The sequence below is a fragment of the Ptychodera flava genome, chromosome 13, assembly GCF_041260155.1.
Source record: "Ptychodera flava strain L36383 chromosome 13, AS_Pfla_20210202, whole genome shotgun sequence".
Taxonomy (NCBI): Eukaryota; Metazoa; Hemichordata; class Enteropneusta; family Ptychoderidae; genus Ptychodera; species Ptychodera flava.
This window is the reverse complement of record NC_091940.1, coordinates 9,861,710-9,887,830: the sequence shown is the minus strand read 5'-3', so window position 1 is coordinate 9,887,830 and position 26,121 is coordinate 9,861,710. Positions and strand designations below refer to the sequence as shown.

Below are 26,121 nucleotides of genomic sequence, written 5' to 3'. Positions count from 1 at the left end.
AAACGGCAGCTATGCCTGTGTTAACTCTATGAGGAAAAAAATAACTTTCGATTTTACGAAAATTACGCCGATGAAGTTAAGGCTCCATGAGCTCAGAAATTAGACCCCTGAATGGGAGTAGACCAAAAGGCGTTGTAAAAATTGAGAGTTCGAATATCTGTTCCCGGGGCACATATTAGGACAAGCTGAAGGCCCATTGGTTAAACTAAAATACACACAACAGACGAGTATACAGTGTATATTTTTGCCAGGTTCAGTTTATTCATTTCTTCGAAGAAAACTTTTTTGGCACAAATCGTTCATTTGCGGGCAAGAAATGCACAAAATGACAAAAGATCTCAAGGTATCGAGAGGTCATCAACCATTACACCAATAATGACAGAATTTTCCAGGAATTACAGAATATTAAAAGAAAATACAGCTGCTTATAAATTAAATCGTGATCTTTGAACTAGTGCAAACCATGGCAATGTCATACTTAACAGAATTGAATTGTCAAAAATAATAATTTTCATAATAATAATTATCATTATTCTTATTGAATCACAAAAGAACTGACTTTCAACCACACTATGACGTTGGCAAAGTTTGGTAGATGGTACCTTTAAAAACATTATGCATCTTATTTTTGGTGAAAAAAGAAAACTTATCAAGTACTATGTACAAAACTATAGGCCAATTGTGGTGATCACATGAAGAAGACTCAAATAGTTAACAGTGAAATCTGACAAATACAGACTTTAACACTTGCATGGGAAATAAACATGATATGCTGTGTACCAGGGGACCAAATCTGAACACTCTCCTATTATCAAGGAAGCATGCGCCTCAAAAATTAAAAGAATTTAACTGTTGCTCAAATTTTCCTCAAGGAAACTTTCAACAATTCTCCTCCAAAATCAAGAATGAAAAAAATGGGAGTCACTGTGCAAATTTTGGTATTATGGAAACAGTGAAATTCAAAATGGCTGCCATCCCTGTGTTAACTCTAAATGTGGAAAAATTAAAATTTTCAATTTTCACAAAAACAACATGGTGAAAGCATATTTACTCTGAGGGTTTCAAAATAAGGCCATACAAGCGGTATACAAGAAAAGTGCAGTAAAACTTGGAGTCTGAATACCAGTCTTAGGGTGGATTCTACATGGTTCCATTAGCTGTAATTTTGATGTATCTTTTCCAAGTTTTTTTTTATTCTGTCTGTATAACACAGTTTCTTGTTGCCAAAATTGTGTACACATGCCGGTTTTCAACTTGTCACTATGCATGCCCTGTATGTATGCAAAGTTCTATCTGATGGCTGAACTTTCTGGACAAGAATTCGTCTGAGCCTGATAGCATTTTACACAGTACACCAGGCCTTGTGTTGGAAAGGTTGGCCCTTTATATTTAAACATACTTTTCGTGAGGAGGATACAAAAATATATTGAATTTACAGAACAAAATATTTAAAATATTATCAAATGTCACTGTTATTGTTGCTTTTGAAAAACAAAAGACTGATTATACCAAACTTGGTTATCAAAGCTTTTTGTTATCTAAGGGAAAGTTGGACCTCTACACAGGGGAATAGGGTAAACAGCTTAAAGAATACAGGGGAATAGGGTAAACAGCTTAAAGAATACATCATACTTGGCACAGTTGTCCCTCTTTATTGGCTTTCTCTTCCTCTCTGATGTGGAAAGAAATCCATAAATATACATGAAATCTGAGTAGATAAAAATCACTTTTAAATAAAACAAATACTATGTCTCCAAAAAAAGACTACAATTTAGAAATCATACAAATACAATTATAATACATACTGCAGAGAACAAGGTTTTTTTTTACTGAAGTAATTATCTCAAGCAGCAGATAAAATGGCAAGCAAATCAGTAAACAAACATGGGATAGGAACAAAAGTGAAATACATTCTCTAACATTGATAACAGAATTTTCATTAAATATGATTGGAGGTAGGCAGTTATTAGGTATAAATCAGCATTTCCTTTGCCAGAGATTATTTGTCACATGTTTACTACAAGGAAATATGACGCAATGATTCACTTCTGTTCAAACATAGACGGTCTAGTGTCTATGGTTACAATGACATGTTGAAAACTCAGAAGAGATATGAACTACACTGACAGTGACAAAACGTCAAAAATTCACTCAGTTCATTCAGGTGGTCTGCACCCAATCAGTCAGTCACCCAAAGTTTCAGCAGCCCTGCCCAAACCTGAACACTATCATCCTTCCATTTTCTGACAAAGTCAAAACAAGACTCCTGTGCATACATTAAATGATAAGTCGTTCTAAATCATTCAAAAAGATACCTGTGAAAAAAAACACAATACAGGTACAAATGAGATAACTTTATGATTATAATCTGACCTTTTGCAGGGCAATCTAATATGTAATCAATAAAATCAGTATATTTGGGTTGTGTCAGAACACATCCAGGATTCAATATACCTCACAACTACTTCCAACAAAGCTACCTTTCAACATGTCTGGTGACAATCTGCGACATAAATAACTACATAGTTTAACTACCATGTATAAAATTAATGATACAATGTCAATAATGGAGCTTTTGTGCCTTCTCAGAATTCTAAAATCAAATGTTCCCTCATTCTGTTTCAATTTTTTGTTTTGTTAAAAAAATCTTGTGAAAGTCTGTTTCTGGAAAACGTGATTTCATTCCCAGAAAAAGGAAACTGGCCAAAAAGTCGGCGTCTGTTTTTCTTCACACAAAAAATATGTACAACTATACGGAGGAATTTGCAGTACTATTACAAAAAGACTGCTTTGACTGGCCAGTTGATTTGAAAAAATACCTAGACTACGGTAGAAATGACAAAACATGAATAGAAATAGGAGCCATTATTCTTACTTACTGAGAAAAAACTGTTTTTCCTCGATACCATCAAGAAACAAGAAAGGTAACTATAGAATACACCCTAATACATAAAAAAAAGACATGTCACTTCTGTGTACTGAGAAATTGATATTTGCATATTCCTGTCATAACTCTGGTATTTTAATCTGTCTGCCTCCATCATGGTTTGTGTCAGAGTTTGTTGTAAGTTTACCTCAATCTGGTCACATAATCTGCCTCATAGATACATATATACTGGCCATAGAATGAGCTTTTTTTTTGGTTTCTGATTATTGGTTGTAAAATCTATAAATATCACTGATTGCATAGTGATTGCATCAGATGTACACTGCGACAAAAGGTACGCAGTTACCCAAACTACAGCTATTTTAGTATGCCACTCCTTGCTTGAGGTCATCAGTCTTAACAATACATAGAAAATGCATTGAATTCTAACAATACAATGCTAGTGTAGTTAAAGTGAAAGTACTTCTGCCAGTGGAAAAATCCTGGCTTCATCTGCTTAATTTTTCCTTTACATAAACATAATGTTCACATTTGATTTTTACATTTTTGTTTGTCTCTACAACTTACTACAACTTAGTACAAGTTAACAATTGGTATACTTCTTACCGTATCTTCAAAAAATTAAGTGTCAAAGGTCAAAACTACATGTTACCACCTTTTACTGGATTAAATGCTTAAAAATCGTCTGTTTGTCAGCATAGATATTTCCATGGCATTGACATTTTGTTGTGTAAGATACAAAAAAAGTAGGATTTTTAAAACTGAAACCAAAAGTCAGCAAGAAAACGCAGGTGTGGTTATTGACATGTTACAGCAGATGTACAGAAAGTTTTGACATCATAAATACACTGTGTTGTTTTATTATCAGTCAGAACAAAGTTGCAATCAGTGGTGAGGAATTTATTCTTCTGCATTGAAGCAGTTCCCATTATCAATACACCAGAAAGGTGAAGCAAGGCAGTGTACTACATTTATGTGGACTGGCCTTGGCATACACTAGGTAGGATTTCTGTCACACAAACTGAAAAGAAGATTTATAAAAGCAAAATAAAGAAGTAGATAGCTTTTCAAAGACTGACAGAAACTTTATGGAAAAAACACTGCACACTACTATATTATTAAATATTCCAAAACCAAATAAAGCATAAAATCAAGATTACTTTCTCAAGGGTCTATGCTTAAACCTTTTTTTTTCACAGCTGAGTTTTGACCAACCCTACTGACCAGTATGTAAAGACTTCTTCATTTGAAAATAGGAATGAGAGTGTTACACAACAAAATTGTTTACCGTCAAAAAATCATGAATAAACTGCTCGTTTACATTAGTTGAATGAATTTACATTGTACAAAAATAATCATGACTTGCTACCCTCTCAGGTTCAGACCGTATAAGATTTGATTTAAATGAAGAAAAAGAGTCAAAGAAAGTTTTCCAAATTTTTTTAACTACCAAACTAGAGTATCATGCAAGCATATCCACAAAAAATGCAGCTGCTCCTTGTTGGGTTGATTTCTGATTCAAAGGTTTGGCTGAAGTCATATAACATCATGTACAATTTACTTTAAATTCAAAAAAAATATATATGTCTAGACTGTGACCTTCAATGTGACTTCAACTGATTCTGTGGCTCTGAGTACTCTTGTCTTTGAAATACAAACTCTGTGATTGGGCTAAAATCTAATCTAATTACCTCAAAGCAATGTAGTCTTCCATGGCCCTCAAAGGTGTGACAATCACAGACACTAAGTTATTTTTCAGTGGGTACTTCGAAGACCACTGCTGCCCAATCCCTAAAAATATTTTGGGTGGTTCCGGACATGGGGCTAGCCCGCGGAAATAATTCCTGACGTCACTTTGGAATTTCTGATAGTCAAATATCTTGATCTCCTCGAAGCGTTTTGTCTTCTCTGGATCTTTGCTCTCATCCTGTGACGTGCTCCAAAACACCACCGTTCTGCCAAACCGAGTCAAGAAAACATCGCCATCCTTGCATTTCAGAAGAAGGCTGGATATGAAAAGAGAGGGGTCAGAGGTCAAAGATTAACCTTTGCAAAGATAAGCTGTTTCTATAGTCAAAAGATGTGCTACTACTAAAAGAATAGTTACAAGGTGACGCCAATGCATTGTGAGGTCACTTCGGGGGTCATCTGAAATGACCAGCAGTTGGCTACACAAAGGGACAAACACAGCTATCAAACTGTTCCATTGGTTACTTATTAAAATAAAAGTAAATAAAAGTCAGAAAATCAGGGCATACGTGGCTGAAAGTAACCAAAATGCTACGTTTTAGCAGTTGAACTAATGTTACTTATGGCATTGTTGGGTTTCACTCCTACAGCAGACATGCTGGTTATGATCAGGGTTCCCTCACCAAGTCTTTCAGAGAATTTTACTTTTTTCGTTGAATCGATAAGGACGCTCAAGGCTTGTACACAGCTGAAATAACTACACTGCTATATGCTTGACTAGTTCAACTTAAGCTATTTATGGCACCATAGAGTTCAGAGTTTCACTCCTGCAGCAAACATGTTGTTGGTGATCAGGGGGTTCCCTCACTATGCCTTTCAGAGAATTTTAATTTGTTTCGCCGAATTGGCTAGCACACCGTTGTTTGAACACTAAGGCTAGTACTTAAGACGAAGACTTTACATACCCCCTGTGAGGTTCAGACGCCGGATACGAAAGTACAACATGAAAGAGGTTCAATTTCACTGAGCGCAGACATAAACGATAGTTTTGAATTATTTTCAAGAGTGACCCCATTTTGACCCACCCACCAAACAAACAATTTAGAATTTTTATCAAAATTTCACTGTCCTTTCACGCCAGTTTTCCTACACATGTCTTTGGATCACAAAAAAGGGAACTTGAAGTTACTGACAAAAGATATTCAAGGTATTGTCGTCAAAAGCAGTTTAAGGTCAAAATTCTTTTGTTGTTGTTTTACAATGTTCACACTCTACCTGAACACTGATAAATACACGCAAGGCTTTTTGTTTCACAAAGAAAAATGCGGAATACAGCATCGCCATGGCTTGTAAAGGCAGCTTTGGTTCAACAGGTAACTAGGTCACCAGATTATTTTCAATATTATGTCAAAACTAGAAACTGACAGAATGTGAATACATAAAACTATGAACTTCAAAGAAAGAATTTAGGCACCTAGGCCTGTTTCCATGACAACTCACCCTTTCTCCATGTGCTGCAACAGTGTGGTAGTCAGCTCTGTCTGTTTCTCAGACAGGCAGAATTCATCAAAATTTGGGAAGTTAATCTGCTCCACGTCCACAGGTCCATACTCAATCTCAATGGCCTCTTCTTTGATCATGGGGTTGATGTAGGAGATGTGACAGCCATTGGGATTCGTAACCTGATACTTGAGTGCCTTGGTGCACTTGTAGTTGATTTCAACCAAGAGATCTGTCGGTCGGACGGACACAGAGAAATTTGAATATCTGCAGGGTGTTAGGGCAAAGGTGACCAGAGTAGGCCGAAAGCTTGATGGAATAAAAACTGTAACTGTACTTTCAGAGTCATCATTTCTCCAGCACAGTTAATTCAGATATCAAATTAAATCATGAATTTCTCATTATCACCAGATATGAATAATTAAGCTGATTTTTGAATTGAACTGTTGCGACACATTCCGTCTTGATTCTATAAAACGAGTGGTGGGGAAGGTTGTAGAGGTTTAAGTGTTAAAAAAAAAATTTTTAAATTACAGTTACTAGCCAGACAAAAAAGTAACTCCGCTTTCACTCTCCCTTCAAATCCTTTGCGTCTATCAATATATACAACTGTCAGACACAAATTTATGAATTTTGTTTTGGAATATTCAAAAGTTTTCTAAAGTTCTAAATTTTCCCCTTTTCAGTTGTTTTGCAGCAGGTTAAGGACAAGAAGTGGGAGGGAGTGATTTTTCATCCAGATATTGAGCACCCTGTCCCGTATGTACTGCAGTAAACAGTTTCTGACTTTTTTTGGATGGGACCAAAAAGTCAACAAAAGTCAACGGCCACTCTCTAAAGACACTGCAATTTGTAAGAAGTTTGGTTTCCTCTTTTGATTTTTGATCCGAATTTGCTCAAAGGTGACACAACATGTTAGCACAAACGGCCTGTTGATACCAGATATTTTGCAAGTTTCAAAATAAATCACTTTGTGCAAGACAAAGCAGGCATTTGACCTATTTCAGAAAAGTACACTCAGACCTTGAAACGAAGCACTGTACTGCAGTCTGACATTGATGATATAGTTTTGGGAAGCACATATAGTAAAGTCTGCTGAATAGCAGAAGTATAATAAGCTGTATTTTGTTGTAGGTTTTTTACCCCATTAAGTACAAAGATTCAACTGTCCTATTAAATGGAAGTAGCCTTAGATGTAATTACCGACACTTTCTATTCTAACATAGTAGATTTTGTCATCTCAAAGGCAACAATAAAACAGCATTGATCCAACAAAGGTCTCTTTCACCTTGGTGAGTCTGTACTGGTTCTCCCGCCCAGTAACACAGTGACATCACCACAGGCAAAGTGTCAAAAAACTCCCTCCACAATGAATGCCACATGATTTGTAATAATGTTGAATTTACGTCAACTAGGTCATTTGTGTAAAATGATCACCAGGAAGAGTATAAAGAAAAGTGACACTCATGCAGCCAGTGACCTTGGACATGGGATAGTCATGAATGAATTTATTCCGATATGATTTATAGTTATGTCATTTGCTGAACACATCCTGAAACACATCCTTGATATTTCCTTCCCTTCAAGAAGTGTTTACTTCTACGGAAATGTTTACTTCTAAGAACCCCACTGGAAGATGCATGTGAACTATCTTTCTTACAGTGTCCAAAACAGCTTCATTATTATACGCTAACTGTGGTTTACACATATAGGCATTTTGAAAACAGAGAAAAAACATGCATTCCTTTATGATATAAGAGTCCTCCTGTAAATAAGTTGAAAAGGACACTGTTTTCTGGCAATGTCTAAAATACCAATTTGAATGTTTTGTATACTTTTTGAAGAAATTTGATGGACAATTGCAGCATGCAGTATACAGAATTGTATTAATTTTTCAAAACAATAACAGCCAATATAACTCTGCCAAAAATCTTTTTTTTCTAGAAATTTCATCACCCTATAAAAAAGCCATTATTTTCCTGTGGAGATCAAACATTTACCATTAAAATCAAAAGATTGTACAAAATTAAAGATGCGTGGCAGGATGACCCTGTATGCTACCTGCTGTAACCGCCCCTCCCAGATTCTATATGAACAGGTCCACACTCACCATTTAGAACTATTGGCTGGGGCCAAACCATTGTTACATAGTGAAAGGGTTAAGCAGCATGTAGCCAAATAGGGCCACCTGTCAGACGGTAAGACATTGGTGTTGAACAGGAAAACTTGTCACTTACTGTCTGTTGGAGTTCCAGCTTTCTGACTGGCCAAGTCTGCTTTGCTGTTCATGACATAATTCAAAGGAATGGGTTGAAGTTTGCTGTCACCAATCACAGCCTCCTCCTCTTCCTCCATCTTGATGGTACCGTCTGGATCCATCTTCTGGCTCTCAAGAAGTTTGGCCGCGATCATGCCAAGGCTGACCACTGACTCAATCTTTGGCATGCAACTGGTCTTCTCTGGTTTGTCTTTTAATGGGGCATGCACCATGGGGTTACTGCTAGGACTGGCTACACTGACTGAAGGGGGCAGCGGTGTTAGGCTGCTGGTGTTTAAGTTGTTGAGATGCAAGCCGTTGATCAGCATGGGTGCTGCTGTCGGGAGATGCAGTGGCTGCAGTGCTGGGTGAGACATGCCTGGATACGAGAAGATGAGACCGTTTCTGTTCGGTATCATGTTGTACTGTGGGTGGGCTTGAGCTGGTGTGTTACTAACTGGTTCTGATTTTATTGGTAGATATGGCAAGATTGTAGTACTTGGTATCATGTTTTGTGAGATGCCAGTCAAGTTCATGGGCTTGAAATTTGTGAGTTCCAAGCTCTGTGGTGGAATGTGTCCATTTCTCGGCTGATTGACCTGCTGATTACTGCATGGTTTAGAAGAATTTGCGACAGAGCACAACGTTTTGTTGCTGTTCAGTCCATTTTTGGTGGCACTCACCACAGGAAGCTGATGGCCGTTCACAGAATGGCTGCTGCTTGTGGCACTGGTTGTGGGTGTGCTTTGCACTGGCAAGCTGATGTTTTTTGACGGTGCCTCGCTGGACACTACAGAGTTAGTTGAAGAAGCCGTGTGGGAGGTTGGCACCACTGTCATGGCGACTGGAAGCCCATTAGCAGCTAGAGTGGCTGTTACCAGCAGTCCGTTGGTATTACTTGACACTGGGAGTTTATCTGGAAATCCGTTGGTATTACTCGACACTTGGAGTTTATCTGGAAACACCTTGGTCTGGGGGGAGGTGTTGTCACTGCTGGGGGCATCGCTCTCAGGAGATGCCAACGGCGGCTTCACCTCCACATCCCCACTGGAACTCACAGGAGGACTAATCCTTGGACTGCTTCTGCCCACATTGAAACTTCTGAACTTTTCCCTCTTCTTGAAATGAACTGAAGGAAAATAAATGGCTGACTTTCAGAAAGCAGAATTCATAATGTGACGGGCAACACTGTTCACATCTTTGGATACAAAGAAAGTTTCATGGGGTCTGAATTAATCTGCTATAAATAGCACTAAATACACCATCCTACCAGGAAATGTTAAACTTAAAAAAATTAATTCTTTTCTAAAGCAAGTGTAATGATGACATGTATTTCCTGGTACATGCTGTAGGACTATTCTCACCTTCTGCAATTTTCATTTTTACAGCTTTGTTCACATTTAAAAATATTTCTATTCCCATACAGCTCTCGTTCTCAACATAAAATTTAAAAATAAAAACTGTCTTCAATATAAACTCTTACTTCTTTTGAAGTCATTTTCTTTTTTGACCTTCTTCTTCTCAGTTTCCATGGCTACCTGGGAATTGTCTCTTTCAGCTGATGTAAAAGAGAACCTTCGTCGCTTCCTTCCACTGATAGAATTTTTGCGTGATGCATGGCGCCGCTCTGGCAAGTCAAATTCATCATCCCTGCGACTCCAAGGATGCTCTGAAATCAATAAACAATTTATACCATGTAGTTAATTAATTTATCACTAATTAAGAAATATCTTGATACATCTGAGAAATTCCCCATGTGATTGAGTTGCTTACAAATTCATAAAATATTTCATTTTTCATTTTTTGTTTTGCAATCTGCCTTAAGACAAAGTTAGAAATATCTTTTTTCAGTAAGCTGAAAGCACCCAAGAAGCTTAACACTGTATAATTCAAGGACACATAAGGGGCAGATGCTTGCCTGTGAAGTGGAAATGTTTTCAACAAATTGAAAATGCACAGTTAAGTCTGTCAAAACTACTTTACAGTGTAAGGGTCATAGCCAGTGAAAGTACCATAAACAAAGCACATACTGTCTACATATTCATGTGTTTTACTGCTGTTTTGCCGTAAAGTAAGATCGTAATCGCCAAATATCAATGATTTGGACAACAGTTAACTTTTAACTATCCCCCTTACACTGCACAATGAAGGCTTCTATCAGCTGTTTGAGAAGAGACCTTGGCATAACCTTGACCTCAATCCATATTTTCAGGAGTGGAAACAAGGCTGCCATGAGTGCAAATGTCTGACCTCTGCGAGTACAGCATGTACTAAAAGTGAAAGTGAAACTTAATTTATGTTTTACACAGCATGTTATCAGTATCAGTGTCGAATGTCTTTAAATTTAGAGCAAGTGTTAAGACAAGTTATTTCTTCGCCTAAGACAGTTTTTCTGCAGCAAAGATGAACGCAGTATTTCTAGGTCAGTTTGAGAATACATTACCAGAGAAATTTGAGCACAGTACAATCACATGGTAATTTGACTGAGCTGTAATGTCTGCGGGTTTGTTCAAAGCTTTGTAAAGTAAAGGCTGGCAGTAAAATTGTATTGTGAGGTGTAACCTCTTTATTGGTGCAATCATGATTCAGATTTGTGATCCGTTTTGGTTGGAATCAATCCTACGTTTTTATGCATAAATACAGTTTATAGACAATTCAAACAGCGGAATATTGGCACTACATGGACAACTGTTAAGCCAATTATGAAATGCCTGGGGACCAAGTATCATTTGATATGCCAAGAAGCAACGTAAGATCCATAAAAGTCACAGACAGATGTATTATTGAATTTATATTACACCATAAAGTTGACTTTCAGGCAGCTTGGTGTTTGTTAGAGACAGCCGCCCGCCTGGACACCGCAACTCCCCACGTCAAAATATTTGGAAAATTGCCAGCACTTAATATTCAACAGCTTTTGAAAGGCCTGAAAGAAGCGTTACAGAGGTCATCTTGCTTGGTTTCCAAAGTGTTGGGTGGAAAGCATTTTTCTGTTTTCAAATAAACAAGCAGAACGCTGAACAACAACAGCATAATTTTTGGAGTAAAAGAAATCAGTGGTTCAAAAAAACAAGCAGCAGAGCATGTCATCTTAACAAATTGAAATGAAGATTGCCTGAAGTTTGCAAAAAAGTCCCCCTGCCACTTTTTTGTCTAACCAATCACTGATTACCCAGTAACTTGACTGCCGAACTCTTGATGCAATATTTCACAATTTGCATACTATATAAGTGCAAATAGGTCTTTTGGACTTTACACTCATCAAATGGTCAAAGCATGCAGTACCTGCATGCTGATTACTTTTCTGCTAGTAACTCTGAGTTGCTATAAATCAGTTTCACCAAGACAATCAGGCTTAGCCATCCTTGACCTTATTTTTTCAAATGAAATTGAATATTTTCCTTGCTGATAGTTTCTCATGTTAAGATTCGTCAGTTGTGGGTGATATACAAAACTGTACACAAACCAACAAAACCTGGTGACTTTATCTGATTTGAACACACTAGACAAAGATAACTGGTAAGCAGGCTGCCGCCTTCTTGGTTTATTTTGAGTGTGGCATGATTATAAGTCAGGTCAAAGTCTGCAGTCTGATTGAGAGGGTGGATATCAGTGTCTGCTTGCTGACATACAAAAGCGTTAGGTCATGCTTTTTTTTATGGGTTAGCCATAATCACTGGCAGTACCTCTCTGTGGAAGCAGCTTGTAAACACGGAATGGGATGCCTTCAGCACTCCTTATTTTCTTGTCCCGGACTTCATATACATCTGGTAGTTTGTTGAGAGCAGTGCGAAGCCTGGTCTTCCAGACAGCCGGCTCTACCTTGTCTATTCCTTCTTTGTATTTACCTGTATGCAAAGACCAGGCCTGGATCAACAAAAAAAAAGGAGAAAGAAAAAACATCAACTACAATAAATTTACACAGCTTAATATATCAGCTAGTGTTGAAATTCTTGACGATAAGTGCCTGATATCAGAAACTGTACCACATTTTAATATACAGATTAGCTGACACTTAAATCATTACATTACTATACTCATACACCCATATAACATATTACTAACAAATTTTTGAGAAACTTTTCATTTTACAATTTTCCCAAAACAGCAAAACAATGTAGAGATTTCAACCAGTATGATGAATATTTATTTCTCATGACTCCATTTGTTAATCTCTACCTGAAGATTTCTCGGTAAATCAAAGTGAAACATCACAGTATTTAAATTCTGCATGTCACTGTTAGCACAGGAATTTTTTTTTCTCTAACACTCACAAAAGGTAGGCACTCCCTGGCATTAAGGACAAAGGGCCAAAACTGATTGACATCAAAGCAGTAAACCTACAATGCTGTGTCATGATTAAGGCAGACTGTCCCTTGAGGACAGTTATTCACACTCTCAAATTATTTCAATGCACTGCTGGCATGCTGTTTGCGAGGACTGGTTTTGAAACTTGTCAAGTAAATATGGAGTGAGTTTTCACCACCTAGCTCTGGTGCGAACAAAAAATTTGCATTTTTCACCATGGAATAAGTGCCACTTTGAATTTCAGATATTTGCAAATTTTCGATATCTGTTTCTCCAAATTTGAGAGGTGACCCCCTGGATTTTGATTATTGATTTTGAAAGAGAATGGTTTACTCCCGGAGAAAAGTTTGAGGCAATGTTTTTTAAGCTTAATATCTTGAACTAAATCCTTGATACATCATAATCCTGAAATGCAATAAACCCCCGCACAAACATTGGGACACGTTTTGTGACACAGAAAGTCTGGAAACTCAACGGTTTCTCTAAGGTCAAACTATCAGTGCTGGTTATCAATACATGGATCACAAAAACACAATGATACTAAATTTCAGACAAAAAAATCAATAATTCTAAAGCTCAATAGATTCTCATTTTTCTGATAAAATTTTGGTCCTGTACATTGTCTAAGTGCAAACAGTTGAAATTCCAGGTAAAAAGAAACCTGCATAATTTGTGACATGTAAATCTTTACCGCCTTAGACCTTGACCTTAGTGACAGCCCTGAGCTGCCCTCCTAATTTAACACTGCTCTATGCTGACTATATCCAAACTATAGGCACTTCAGCCTGATGGCCATATACCTGTAATATGCATAATTTTAAAGCATTCTTGTGACCCTCAGCAGAAAATGTATTTAAAACACAGCTAATGTACCCACTTCTAGAAGCAAAAACTGGATAGAATGTGACTATCCAATCTTGCTTGGCTGAGACAGTCATAATCATTAAGATATCTGACTGCTACTAGTACTACTACAACTGCACTTGTCAATCTAATTGTCAGGTTTTCTAAATACTGCTGACATGTACTAAACTTGGCTATACACTTTGAACACAGAATACACCTTTCGGAAATTCCTTAATCAGTGAAGCCATGGTTTCTAGATCTTTCTACAAGTCGCAGTGTGCGCGTACTTGGACACTGACCTCATGCATTGACACACGGTCACTCCACAAACACTATAATTCAGCTACGTACATGAATAGATCACTGCTTGAACCGCTGTCCGCCATTACAGGGTCTAACAGTCGCCTTTGAAGTTGAAACCAGTAAAGCTGCATTCCAGCAGCTGCAAATATTTCCACAGGGTTTGAAGCAGCCATTTCATGAAATGTCTGCATGTTGCTCAATCAGCATCTCCGAGTAAAAATAACAGACCTTTTTGCCCACTTCAATAATTATTTCACCGAATAATTAGCATACTGCATTCCAGGTAGTCAATTTATAGAAGCACAGCAGGGCCGGCAATCAAATTCTTAGAAAGCTGCCAGGTATCAAGTCATTAAGATGGAAAACACCACTGTGTCTGTTAAAGAGTGACCAATATGGCCACTGAGCTTGTTGTGAACACAGAGTGCGGCCAGTAATGGCTGCCAAGTTTTTCTCAGAATCATTTACATGCATAAAACGCCTTCCAAGTAATCAATATATAGCTCAGCTAGAGGGGTGTTTCTCCGCTTCTAGGAACCAGCCTGTATTCCTGGTATTTGAAATACAAGGGAAAGCCCTCTAAAGGGGGTATGTCTGAATTTCTGGGAAGGAACTTCCTGTTCCCAGTATTCCTCCTGTGTAGATGATGAAACATCTTGGTCTTTTCTATGATCAATTTACAAATGTTTATGTACATGACTATTTATTGATGGGGCTGGCCTGTACTGTGTGAACTCAGAAAACCCTGTCTGTAATATTCTGAAATGAAATTTTCATGAGGGTTCCCATTACAATTTTCCTCTGTGCCTATACAAACTCGCAAGACAATGTTTAGCACTGACGTAGGTCTGCGTCAGTATCATAAAGTACCAAACTGTCTCTCAAAAGTCCCATGGAAGTAAAAGAACGCTTTTCATTTCCAGTCTTTGAGTTTCATTCGGATCAATTATTCATGAGGAGAGTGTTGAAAAAACAAACCGAGAGTAGGTCTTTGTTTTTTCAAAAGAGACAACTTCCACTTTTTGTGGTCAATCAGAATCTGAACACAAGGTCGCTTATTTGCATATGCAGTTGGGACTGTCCCTGTGTTTTCCAAGCCAAATAGTTCAACATGGGACACGCTTTTTTATAATCTGGCACTATTAAAATAAAAAATAAGATCACTTCTCATGGAAGACTGCAAAGTGACAACTTTTTTCCATGTCAATTATAGAGTTAGAATCTAATTTGCATATCCCAGAACTCTGGGCAAAATTAAATATGATCATCAAGAAAGTACAAGTGGTTAAGTTGGTGGGGGAGGGGTGTGAAGTTTTGTACTCGCTCCTCAAACTGTGTGGGTGAAACAGAAACTAGACATACCAGGTTAAAAATTTTCAGATCATTCTGAAGGCAGGGCATATTTATTAAATACAAAGAAATCAATTGATATTTTGGTAAACAAATTAAATACAAAGACAGTAATTCATATTTTTGTAAAAGAAACCTGAAAGAATACACAGGAACTTTTCATCAGCATTTAGTAGGAATATTAAAAAATTAGAAATTCTGCTTTTTTACATGTTCTTTTACTTCGTTTACTCAGTAGACTTATTAAATCATATGCACAAATAGCACACAAATGAGCACAATTGAGTTGAACACTTCAAGTAATATTACATTTATGGCTCTCTGAGAAAAAGGAAAACTTTGTCAACAGCTTTTGAAACCTTCCTAAGAAACATAATTCCTAGAATCCTCTATAGGTGTTCAACTTTCTTTCTCGGAGTCTGCCAAAAGCAACACAAATTAATAAAACAAAAAAAAACGTTTAAATTATAAACAAGGGCAAAACAAAAATGTTTATGTTCGGTATGCGCAAAAAAAAATTTAAAACATATATTTTTTCTGATGCTTTTAGAACTGAAAGAAAATTGACGATTGGAGTGTGACACAAAATATGATAGACTTGGGGGGTGGGCAGATAGATACCTGTGGAAGGGAAATAAAAAATGAGGACAAACGAGGGAAGCATGTACTAACCCGGAATATTTTGGAATCCTCTTCCTGATCATAGTCATTTTTTGCGGCGTGCTTCCATGGAACCCTGAACTCAGTTTTGGATTCGTCAATCCAATCAAGTCCCTTGTATTTACCACTGTCAATCTGCTGGATAATCCACGGCCTGAGCCGTAATCTGTGTCCACTTTCCGGCATTTTTGAATTCTGACAAAGTGAGAAAAAGAGAGAGTGAGAATACAGAATAAAAGCGTCTACAGCTATGTCCAGCTTTTTATTTCCTTCTACGTGAAGTCCACTCAAATGGGTCTTGAAACGGAATGGAGTGTTGGAGTGGCATAAATGTACGTATTTTTAGAAACGGGAACACAGAGACCAGCGCTGGTCACACTACGGGAGAGTCAACACTGACCCTACGGACACGGTTTTCGGTCTAGGTTTACAGCATAAATTTAAAACAATCACAAACAAGAATAAATAGACTACATGAAAGGGAAATTAGTTTTCGGGACATGTTTCGAAAATATTCGTCGTGGCTTACTCACTGCTTTATACTGACTAATTTTACATTTACTAATACATACATGTAAAACTTGTCTTTTTATCTCACAATACTTCGATCGCTGACAATTAATTTATAATAAATTTCTTTGCAAGATTGTTATGTTTACAGATTCGAGGTAAAACTCAAGCCTCAAGGGTTGGTACTCAGAAAACGACAGCAAGTTTGTAAATCCAAACTACAGAGCGAAGTTCTGAAACAAAACGACAAACTCGGCCCGCCGAGGGACGAGCGGATTTTACATGTTAGCTCAGAATAAAACAAGGATCTATCTATGCAAAGTTTACATAAACTCCGTTTGAATCACACATTTCAAGTGATACACTCCGCCAGCGAATGAGCCCACTCTAATTTCAGCGGGCGGGGCAGAGTGCGATGTAGCCCGGTATACGGCTCCCATGCGATCGCATGATGTTTCGAGACCTATCGCGAAAAACTTAGTAAACTGGCATGGTGCCATATCTCTATCTGCGCAGCTATCTAGATATCAGGGCGTTCGGCATGGCACGTTACGAAAACTTAAAGAACGACAAAATTACAGAATTAACTTTACCTTATCAAGAACGTAAGCGGTCTACAGGCCGTTAATTCAACAATTGTACGACCATAGGTTAGCAGAAAGCTACAGACATTAGTACACCTCGTGAAGTTCGGAGAAATTTAGCACAGCGCTTCGCAGAATTTGAACACGGCCGATGTCCAGCGAGTGAACGGTTTGGCAACCGATACCGCATCAATGATTTATGTCAACCTGTACAGCAAGTAAACAGCTAGGATTGTCACTGGTTGGTCGAAATCCCCTACAGTTAATTGACAATTTGACAGTTATGATTATTCCATTATCCACGAGGTGGTGATATGCCCACTTTCGTGTTACTGCTTACACGACTTCCGTAATGACAGATTTGCCTCTGACGTAAATGCATACGCGGACAGCAACTTTTGGTATCGATACGGGTGGAGGGTGTTCATGGACAAAACGCGGCAAAGTACGCCCGACCACATAAGCTCACAATGATGACTGAAGAAAATTGCTCTGAAAAAATTTTTTACTTTCCTCAATTCGCCCACGACTTCGGTCGCTCCCCTTCCCGTAGACGGCAAATCTCGAGCGAGCAATGAACCCATGCAGTTTCGATTGTACAAAACGAACTCGACTACAAACAGGAAGCTTTCAAGGTTGAACGCGAACGCAACTGGCACACTGACACGAAAGCGATATCCGCTCAGAACACAAATCCAATCCCAATTCCCTTTACGCGATACACTCACGGTTTCGAAATCTGCGATCCACCAAATCTCTGTAGGCTGTTAACGGGCGAATATTGAAGTCAACGAAAAACTTTTCCGACCGTTCTGAAATGGAAACGAAAACACTATGCCATGCCACTCTCATGAATGGAGACTACATAGCAGTCGCTAAGTCCGTGTACTCGAGTACTCGCACAGGCCGGGCTATTTCCAAATTATTCAGTTTTCGCAACAGCCTTCCCTTTTTTGGCCCCTGTATTATGAGGTTTCGGTGTTGCCAACGTTGGCATCTTAGAAGATCTCAAGAAGTGAACATCTTGACGTGGAGAAGCTGAGAAAGGCTGTCAATGCTTACCTGTGTACGTAGATTCTGTTTCATTCACAGCATGTTCTGAGCGGTCTGTTCGATGACTAAAGCTCGTCCTGACGTGACCCTCCGATCACATGAACGTATAAAAGCGACGTGCGAACGAGTACGTCACGCTTTTTTTCACATACGTAAACATCAGTTGTGTTCCTGCTAGTATGACGTGTGCAGTGCTGACGGCCTTTAAACTCGATAGAGGGCAGCAGCCAGCAAAGACTGGCCCTGTCCAAGTTACCGAGCCTCACGACGACTTGGAACTGTGAGGTCAGCACGATGCACAGGAACTACAGGGTGGACAATCATCATACTCCAATGTAAGGAAAACGATATTACCATGCAAAAGAAAATATCTTTACCACAGCAGCAACAACCATGCGTACAGGACGAATCGGGGGTTTTCAATGTTTTGTTAAGTGGCAAATCCGATTTCTGCATTCCGTGGCTCAAACCGTGCAAACAGAACCACTGCAACCAGAAATCGACCATTTTTTGAAATTTGTGGCTCAAATGATAACGTTCGCAAAACATTTACAGCAAACCCCTTATTCTTAAAAATATATATACAAAATCAAATTTGAAATCCTCTTCTCTTTATTCTTCAATTAAAAAGTACTACATACTCGAAAGACAAAGCATCTATTACTCGCTCGTAATGTTCTGAATATATCATGTTTAAAATCTGGAAGACAATTCAAATACATTTCAAAAAAATAAAGATTTATTGTCCGTTATGACGGAATAAATTTTGGGAAACTAATATTATAAAGAATGACATTTAGAAAGTACTGCTCTAGTTCAATGTGAACGACGTCTTATTTTATCTCTTTGTATGCAGTGTGTTTTTTCTTATGGTACTTGGAAGGTCGGTGCATAGAAATCGTTAAAGAGATGGACTCTCACAGATCTAAAATATGAACTTAAAAAAGCAGAAAGTTGAACAGAATGGACTGTGGGATTGTATGGTGTAGCTTACTTGAAACAAAAAAACAAACTGCGACCTACACGTCCGACACTCAGTGACTATCTTTAAAATCCACTTCTAGAACGTAAAAAAGAAATACTTAATTTCAAAAGGAAAATATGATCGTTTGACGATATTCTGTTTCGATTTACATGTAACTGTGCACTGCTAAAATTACGTCCAAGCAAGCCTCGGACAGTATAGCAAACATCCAGTGTAGTCACATACAAAGGTGGAACCTGTTCAAGCTTATTACTGTGCATTGAGCAAAATTTCAAATGCCTAAATAACAGACGCCTATTTGAATATATAGCACCTGATAGCCTATATTGTCAAAATGTTTTGCTCAATGAACATGTCAAAATCCTGACAAGAGCTTCGGTTTCGTCATCACCGACGCCGCGCCCAGTAAACTTGAAATGATGAATGGTTTCGGAAGTTCCGTCTTTTTTACAAAAATCCAAAAAGGGGAAGAAACACGGGTCATGCTACTATGATCAAGCATTTATAAACTATACTGCGTGTATATAGACAAATACACTGGTTGGTCCAGCACCATAAATGCACGGCTAGTGGGATTGTGACCGTGATATTTTACGGTATACCTTGTTTGTTTCCTAGTTGACTCCGGTCGCCACTTTCGACAGTAGCGTGATACGCTTTTGTGATTTTATACATTTTGGACAAGACTAGAATGAGAGCATAGTGCTTCTTTACATATTTTAAGTCCATGATTGCATCCTGATTGTCGGTATTTGCATAGACATTGGACAAATCGAAAAGGTCACTTTTCTATATATTAAATCTAATTTACGAACAAATTCACGGTTGCCTTAATTTTAGTAGGTTGACTTCGTTTGTACGACTAAAACTGTGTCAACGGCTGTTCATCATACCGATCATTGTTTGTTAAAAGGACTCCAACGCAAATTTAATGTGAATATGATTCACAAAACTTTCTTATTAAATGTTAAAGGCAGTAATTTGACGAACTGTGCGACCTTGTCGAACATAGAGAAAATCTTTGTAGGAAGGTAAAGACAAACTCAAACATAGAATTGTTCTTTACTATTTGAATTGCAATCATGTACTGTGGTTAGAATAAACTTCAAAACCTCCAAAAAGTGTCAACTATAAAATGCTATGTACTGAAATATGCCTTAAATCGTTTACAGTCTACAAAAACATGCACAAAAAATTAATAGGACATGTTATTCTCAAAAGAGTGTGATTTACAATTGACAGATATAAAGATTGACAATATAAAGTCGAATCTTAGGACAATAAATGGTTGTTAGTTACAAGTGATACTATATATAAAAAACAATGGACATGAAGTAATGATCGAAGTTCTATAAAATGAAATCCACATTGATTTTAATCCGCATGACGTCAATAGAACTCTTTGATTGTCAATTGACGCTATTGGTTTGAAAGGGTCTTTTAATACCAATGCAGTTTTATTGGCAGAAATACAGTACCCAGAGTCCACATCCATCGGTTCTGTACAAAGGTAGCCAACCGCCACGCATTTTCACCATCTCTCGTTCGGAAACGTGCTATATATCCACGGACGCCAACTTTCTTGCCCGGGGCTACTGAAGTTCAGATTGTTCACAAGTTCACGTTCACGAGCAAGTCTGCATCGCTTTCACCGCCATTGCCATGTGATTGAACTCGCTGCACGGAGTGAGAGGTGTCGTTGGCGTTGAGGGAGGTGAGCCGGAGGGCAGTTCGATATCTCCCCGGTCGATAGGTTTACGGACAGGCTCGGACAACAGCGGGTATACGCGACGCTTCTCGAGCGCCCTCAGCGGCGTGACAGTCACAGAGATGAGGTTATTTCGCAGTGGGCACTCCATGTTCCACCTCTGTCCAACGCCGAAGTAGATATGTGGCGGCGACGGTTTAGGGAGTCCGTTGTGTAAGTGGTTCTCCAGCTCCATATCGAATTGTCTGCTGTCGAAAATCTTCACCCTCTCGTTCCTTGGGAGCTTTTTGGGTTCGTCAGTTGAGGATGAGGTATTCCAGAAGAAGACGGTCCTGCAAAGTCTTGTGGCATAAACATCCCCTCCTTCCCTTGTTTCCACAATCACACTGTTGAAGACAGGAGAGAAAATCAGTCAAATTCTAAAATGTCTGTGGTTACCTTGCATCTATGACATTTTAAAATCCCTAATTGGTTTTTTTACAATCGTCAGACAGACAGGGGCAACTGTGTAAGTGCATCTTAAGTGTGTTGTCTGATAACAATTTTAAAATATTGGAGAAATATGTCAGTATCATCCATCATGTTTCTGAAACAAAACTGCAGTTATCATCTATCAACGACCCCAATACAGCTTACTGAGAGTAGTGTTACATGTCAGTTCCCTCACTTGCTACTCAAATATTCAGCGTCGCAGCTGCCGTCAAATAAACATTGTTTTTGTTGTTTAACAACTCTGGCGTTCCCTCTCGCCTGTTACATTACTGATGGGCAATATGCATCGGCCTGCGTATGTGTGGCATCCACAAAATGCATATATCAATAGCAGTAATGCTTTTTTGCACAGTAAACGCACTGTTCGGATTAAAATTAGACTCTCTGCTTTGTCACCGAGACACAGCCACAATAACCGATAACGATGAGGTCAGGCACCGGGCCACTGCAAAACTCAAAATGTGCTTCCTGTAAAATGGCCCCAGAAAATAAGTTAAGTCGGTCGGAAATTGTTGTATGTTATATTTTTGATATTTTTTTCGACGTTTTCTTTGTTGAGTGCCGTAATTTTTATTGGCCTAAAATGGCACGCCGAGACTTGGAAAACACGGAAATAATGGTACTCATTTACTCACCCGCCTTCGATGTACTCTAGTAATGTTGAAGTAAGATGCGACTGCTTGTCGTTTGAACACCATCTAGAGCATGCTGGGAAGGCGATCTTCTCGAAGCTATCATAGTGACTTGGGGGATGATGCATGTCGATTTCACGACAAAGTTGGAATCCCCTGGGACACGTGACTCGGTACTCAGACGCCATCACAGATCGGTAGTTGATTTTGACCTGCAGGTAATGCTCTGAAGACAGAAATGAAGTTGGCAATATTAGAATATGTGAAACTAGCAGCGAGATATTACAAAACATGCGCGACTAGTGGCTGTGCCTTCCATATATTCAACTTCTTCTTTTCGTTTAGCACTATAGAATCTAAAATGTAGGCTATGATATCCTGTTTTCATTCATTTTGAAAAGATTGCCAAGAATTCACTTTCACAAACCTCAACCTGTATAAACCTGTATCGTTTGATAAACCTGACCTCAGTGTTCTGACAATTATTGATATATCTGTTCCCATGGAGATGACTCCATACATAAGTTTCTTGTAAATGTAGACGACTACAACGGAGCGTTTAGGGCCCGAAGCAAAGCAAGTAAAGTATGGACTGTGCATTTTGGAGAGGCGATAGAATAAATGGAAATAGAATGTGCAAATGATTAGCAAAGTAGACAAGTGACTTACCTGGAGGCAGCTTGGATGGACTGATAGGGGAATCAAAGTTGAACCTGTCCACATCACTATCACTACCACTGTCAGAACTGGAGCAAGGAGAGAATGAACAATCTATCCTGAGCCGCTTGATGTTGTACTCGGACTGCTCTTCATCACTGTATGAACGCTTAATGGTTCGCCTCATTGGGGATCCGTAAGTCACTGTAGTCACCAGATTGTCAGGCGACTGGCCCCAGTGATCACTCATGTTCGATCCTGACGAATCTATAAAAAAAAGAAAATGGTTTTGAAAATGTGGTTAATTTAGACACCAGATTTGTGCATGGAGTTATGAGATTGATTTCAAATTAACATGTTTGTAAATCAACGACTGATATATAATTGAAGAAGGGAATTGAACCAATTGATTTGTAAATGACACTGCTAATATCTTGACATGAACCTACATGAAAACAAAAGATTTCAGGCGAGAGATGAGGGCGCCATTGAATACTGACGGGAAAATCTGGAGTGCATGAACCCTACACGATAACAAAAGATTTCGAAGGTAAGCGATGAGGACGCGATACTGGATTGACAAGGATGCGATCGCCGTTTCCGTGACATTTATACAAATAGTCACAGTTCGATTACCTGCCTAGTGTTTAAGAAAAGCATGGTTAGTGTTTCTGTTGATCACTTCGTCAACATTACGAATAAATTTTAGCGCTTTGTCGAACTTATTTGGTATTAACGTGATGAGTAAGGATACGGAGGCTATCTTTTTGGGTCGTTGTTTGTTTTATTCTGTAAGAATCCATGACGTATATCATCAAAGATATTATGATACAGGGAAACACTTTGTCTTATCAATAGATACTACCTCTTTAAAATCGACACCATTCAATCTCTGTGAGCACAATTTTTTTGGTAAATTCGTTAATAATTGTATGTATTTGCCGATTTACAAATATGTTACACTTAATCTATCTGAAACTAAATGACAGCCTTTTAAATAAATTTAACGGAGTTGACATCGATATAATCCCTATTTTTGGAAGCAGGGGTCTATTTATTAACGTACTGTCGATGTTTAATCGTCGTCAAGAAAATACTATCACAGAATTAGAATTTTATTATCCTCTTCTCAAGGCGAAACTAATAGCTAAATCCTTCAAATACTAGCAGTTGACGATCGAACTCGAAAACAATCGGCAACCATAACTTTTTTCGGCAGCAAACAGTAAGATTGTTGGAAAATGGTATGCTGTGCCTGTTTAATCTGTTTCCAGAGCCGTCAGTGGTATCCCCTTTACCATTTGCACCAGTGCATTCAGTGCGACTAGAATGCTGATGGCGATATTCCATGTGAATAATTTCCGAAAACACATCAACACAGGTCGATAAACCATTTCGATTTTCTGAAGATGGGCAGAGAGCTCGATAGGAGTGTTTGTGGGGGCAGCACACAGTCCTCCATGGGCAGTTTAACATATGGTTAGTAGCGCCCCCAACAAAATACTAACTCCTTCTTTCGTTTCTACGGATCGTCGAAATTTCTTGAATAATTCATCGGAACACACTTACGGCAGTTAGCGCCACGAAATTGAAAGGCTTAAATTTTGCTGAAACTTTCCACCAGGAAACTTTAAACCGTTCCCTTCCGATATGTAGAATGAAAATCAGGGGTCAGCATGCAAAAATTTAGTATTAGAGAAACAAACTGTCTAATATTTGCCGACTCTTGAAGTTAAAATTGGCCACCAATCCTTGTTAACTCCATGGGGAAAATTAAATTTTTGATATTCACAAATATTAAGCGATGAAATCTTGAGTTAATCCATGAGCTTCAAAACTAGCCTCGGTATAACAGAAAAGTATTGTGGTATTCTAAAAGTTTTGATATTCCGAACATCTGTCCCCGAAAGCGTATTCTACCTTGAATCATTCTTGAATGATTCTATAATATACTATAAAATTTTTCGAGTCTTTCTGACCAACTGTCTTTCTGTATGCATGATTTTCTTAGGAACGTTAGAGGACAGAGTAGTGGTGCAATTTTCTTGTATAGGTCGTTGTCGCTTTTCCCTACGCTACGGTGCGGCTGAGCAAAAACCCCGTGGTAACACCCTTAAACCGTTGCCGCAATGAAGCCAGTGGCTTGCGACGTAATATCATATAGTGAATGCAAATGCGATGTAAACTTTTCTGAGTAGAGTAGACAACTTGCCCTATATTTGCTATTGTTGGGATGAATGGAAAATGGATGGTATTTTACAATGAAATGACCGGGTATTTTTACGTTAAAAAGCAACTTGTCGACAGATAAGTCGTCGAGTATAGATAGACTTGGTTCAAGGTTTTGACTTCAAATATGTGTCCTGTACTAGTTATCGTGAAAATACCTAAGTGGGACTAACTCTGTACATTTGTTTTTCTCAGAAATCATGGTAAGAGTAAGGAGCTTGGATGGTATCTTTATTTTTAAGTCGGCACGATCAAAGTCTATCTATTGAGCTGAACTCACGCACTATTTCATTTTCTATGTCCTTTGCTTATGGTGTCGACCATTTCCCTTTTATATTATTTATAATCAAACTTATTAAATTCAAATAGATCTTTTCGAATGTTTGTGAGGTCTGATAGTCAATTGCGTTTGGCGCTATTTCAGATAATGCAGTTCAAATAGGCATTTGTTGTACGGTCATGGCAAATTGTAACGTTATACTCTTCGTACAGAAAATGCTGAAATTATTATACTGGCTCTGTATGTGCAGCTACTATTGCAACTATGGAGATACAATCTTTGAGACAACGCTATCCATAATGCCCGAGAAAAAATGTTCCTCGAATTGTGTTTTCAGGTTACCAAGAAACGGCGACCTTTTTCAAATTTACGACGAGAAAACAAATTCAAAATTATTTTATGAGATTAGGGACTGGTCAGTTTCTTCGGCCTGGGGGGGGGCGGTGGATTATTTTTTGCCGACGTCAAAAAGTGGCTGACCCCCCCCCATTCCAAATTTTGAAAACAGGGTGACCCCCCCTATTCCAAATTTCTAAAACAGGATGACCCCCCCCCCCGGGCGCGACAAAGGTAAAACAAAAGATGGACATAAATTATATATATATATATATATATATATATATATATATATATATATATATATATATATATATATATATATTAATATATATATATATATATATATATATATATATTATATTTTACATTTTACATATATTTATATTTTAAATAGTCATTCTATGTTTTAGTGAAATTGTTGACATGTCAGTTGTAAGATAGGAATTTCAAAGTGGCAATCTTAAAGTTTAAATACAGTACATTTTGAATGAGCTGTATTTTGAATGAGCTGTGAATGTATTTCACACTTCCTCTGCTTAACCAGATGTCCTGAACTGTTGTACAGAAATGGATGTCAATCATTAATATCAAAGAGGAAAAAGCAGTGAATCAAAAACTTTGATGGGTTTTAAGACTTGCCAACCATCCAATTAAATCTACTGAGGAGCCATAGAGAGCTTTTTTAGCCAAATCTGATGTGTACAGTGTCTGAGAGGACCTTTTCTTGTGTAACATTGAAACCATAAAAGCACAGCTAATAATGACAAAAACTGCCTTTTTTAACTGTTATTTTGTTCATAAAAAGCATCTTTCTACAGAAAACCTATGAAACAAAGGAAAATAATTGCATCA

The 26,121-nt window shown here is 38.1% G+C and overlaps 2 protein-coding genes across 6 annotated transcripts in view; both read right to left on the bottom strand.

Moving 5' to 3' along the window:
• Positions 1–230: 230 nt before the first annotated feature.
• Positions 231–18,226, bottom strand: LOC139147362 (uncharacterized). Of its 3 annotated transcripts, none has more exons than XM_070718424.1 (7): positions 17,957–18,226; positions 15,813–15,995; positions 12,020–12,200; positions 9,817–10,002; positions 8,314–9,462; positions 6,077–6,308; positions 231–4,893 (listed from the first exon to the last, which is right to left on the bottom strand). In XM_070718424.1, the coding sequence occupies exons 1-7, from the start codon at positions 17,978–17,980 to the stop codon at positions 4,575–4,577; spliced, it is 2,274 nt and encodes a 757-aa protein (XP_070574525.1). In that variant the 5' UTR covers positions 17,981–18,226; the 3' UTR covers positions 231–4,574. The 3 variants fall into 3 exon arrangements, with proteins under 3 accessions (XP_070574525.1, XP_070574527.1, XP_070574526.1); XM_070718426.1 differs by having other exon boundaries at positions 17,617–17,973; XM_070718425.1 differs by lacking the exon at positions 17,957–18,226 and adding an exon at positions 16,904–17,373.
• A 315-nt stretch (positions 18,227–18,541) lies between these two features.
• LOC139147361 (interferon regulatory factor 8-like) overlaps positions 18,542–26,121 on the bottom strand; it is a 35,849-nt gene continuing 28,269 nt past the window's right edge. For all 3 annotated transcript variants that reach the window (XM_070718423.1, XM_070718422.1, XM_070718421.1), the window contains exons 7-9: positions 22,434–22,688; positions 21,768–21,990; positions 18,542–21,026 (exon numbers count right to left, since the gene is read on the bottom strand). In XM_070718423.1, the coding sequence (XP_070574524.1) occupies positions 20,558–21,026; positions 21,768–21,990; positions 22,434–22,688 (947 nt within the window). In that variant the 3' untranslated portion in view covers positions 18,542–20,557. The remainder of the gene's footprint in view (positions 21,027–21,767; positions 21,991–22,433; positions 22,689–26,121) is intronic.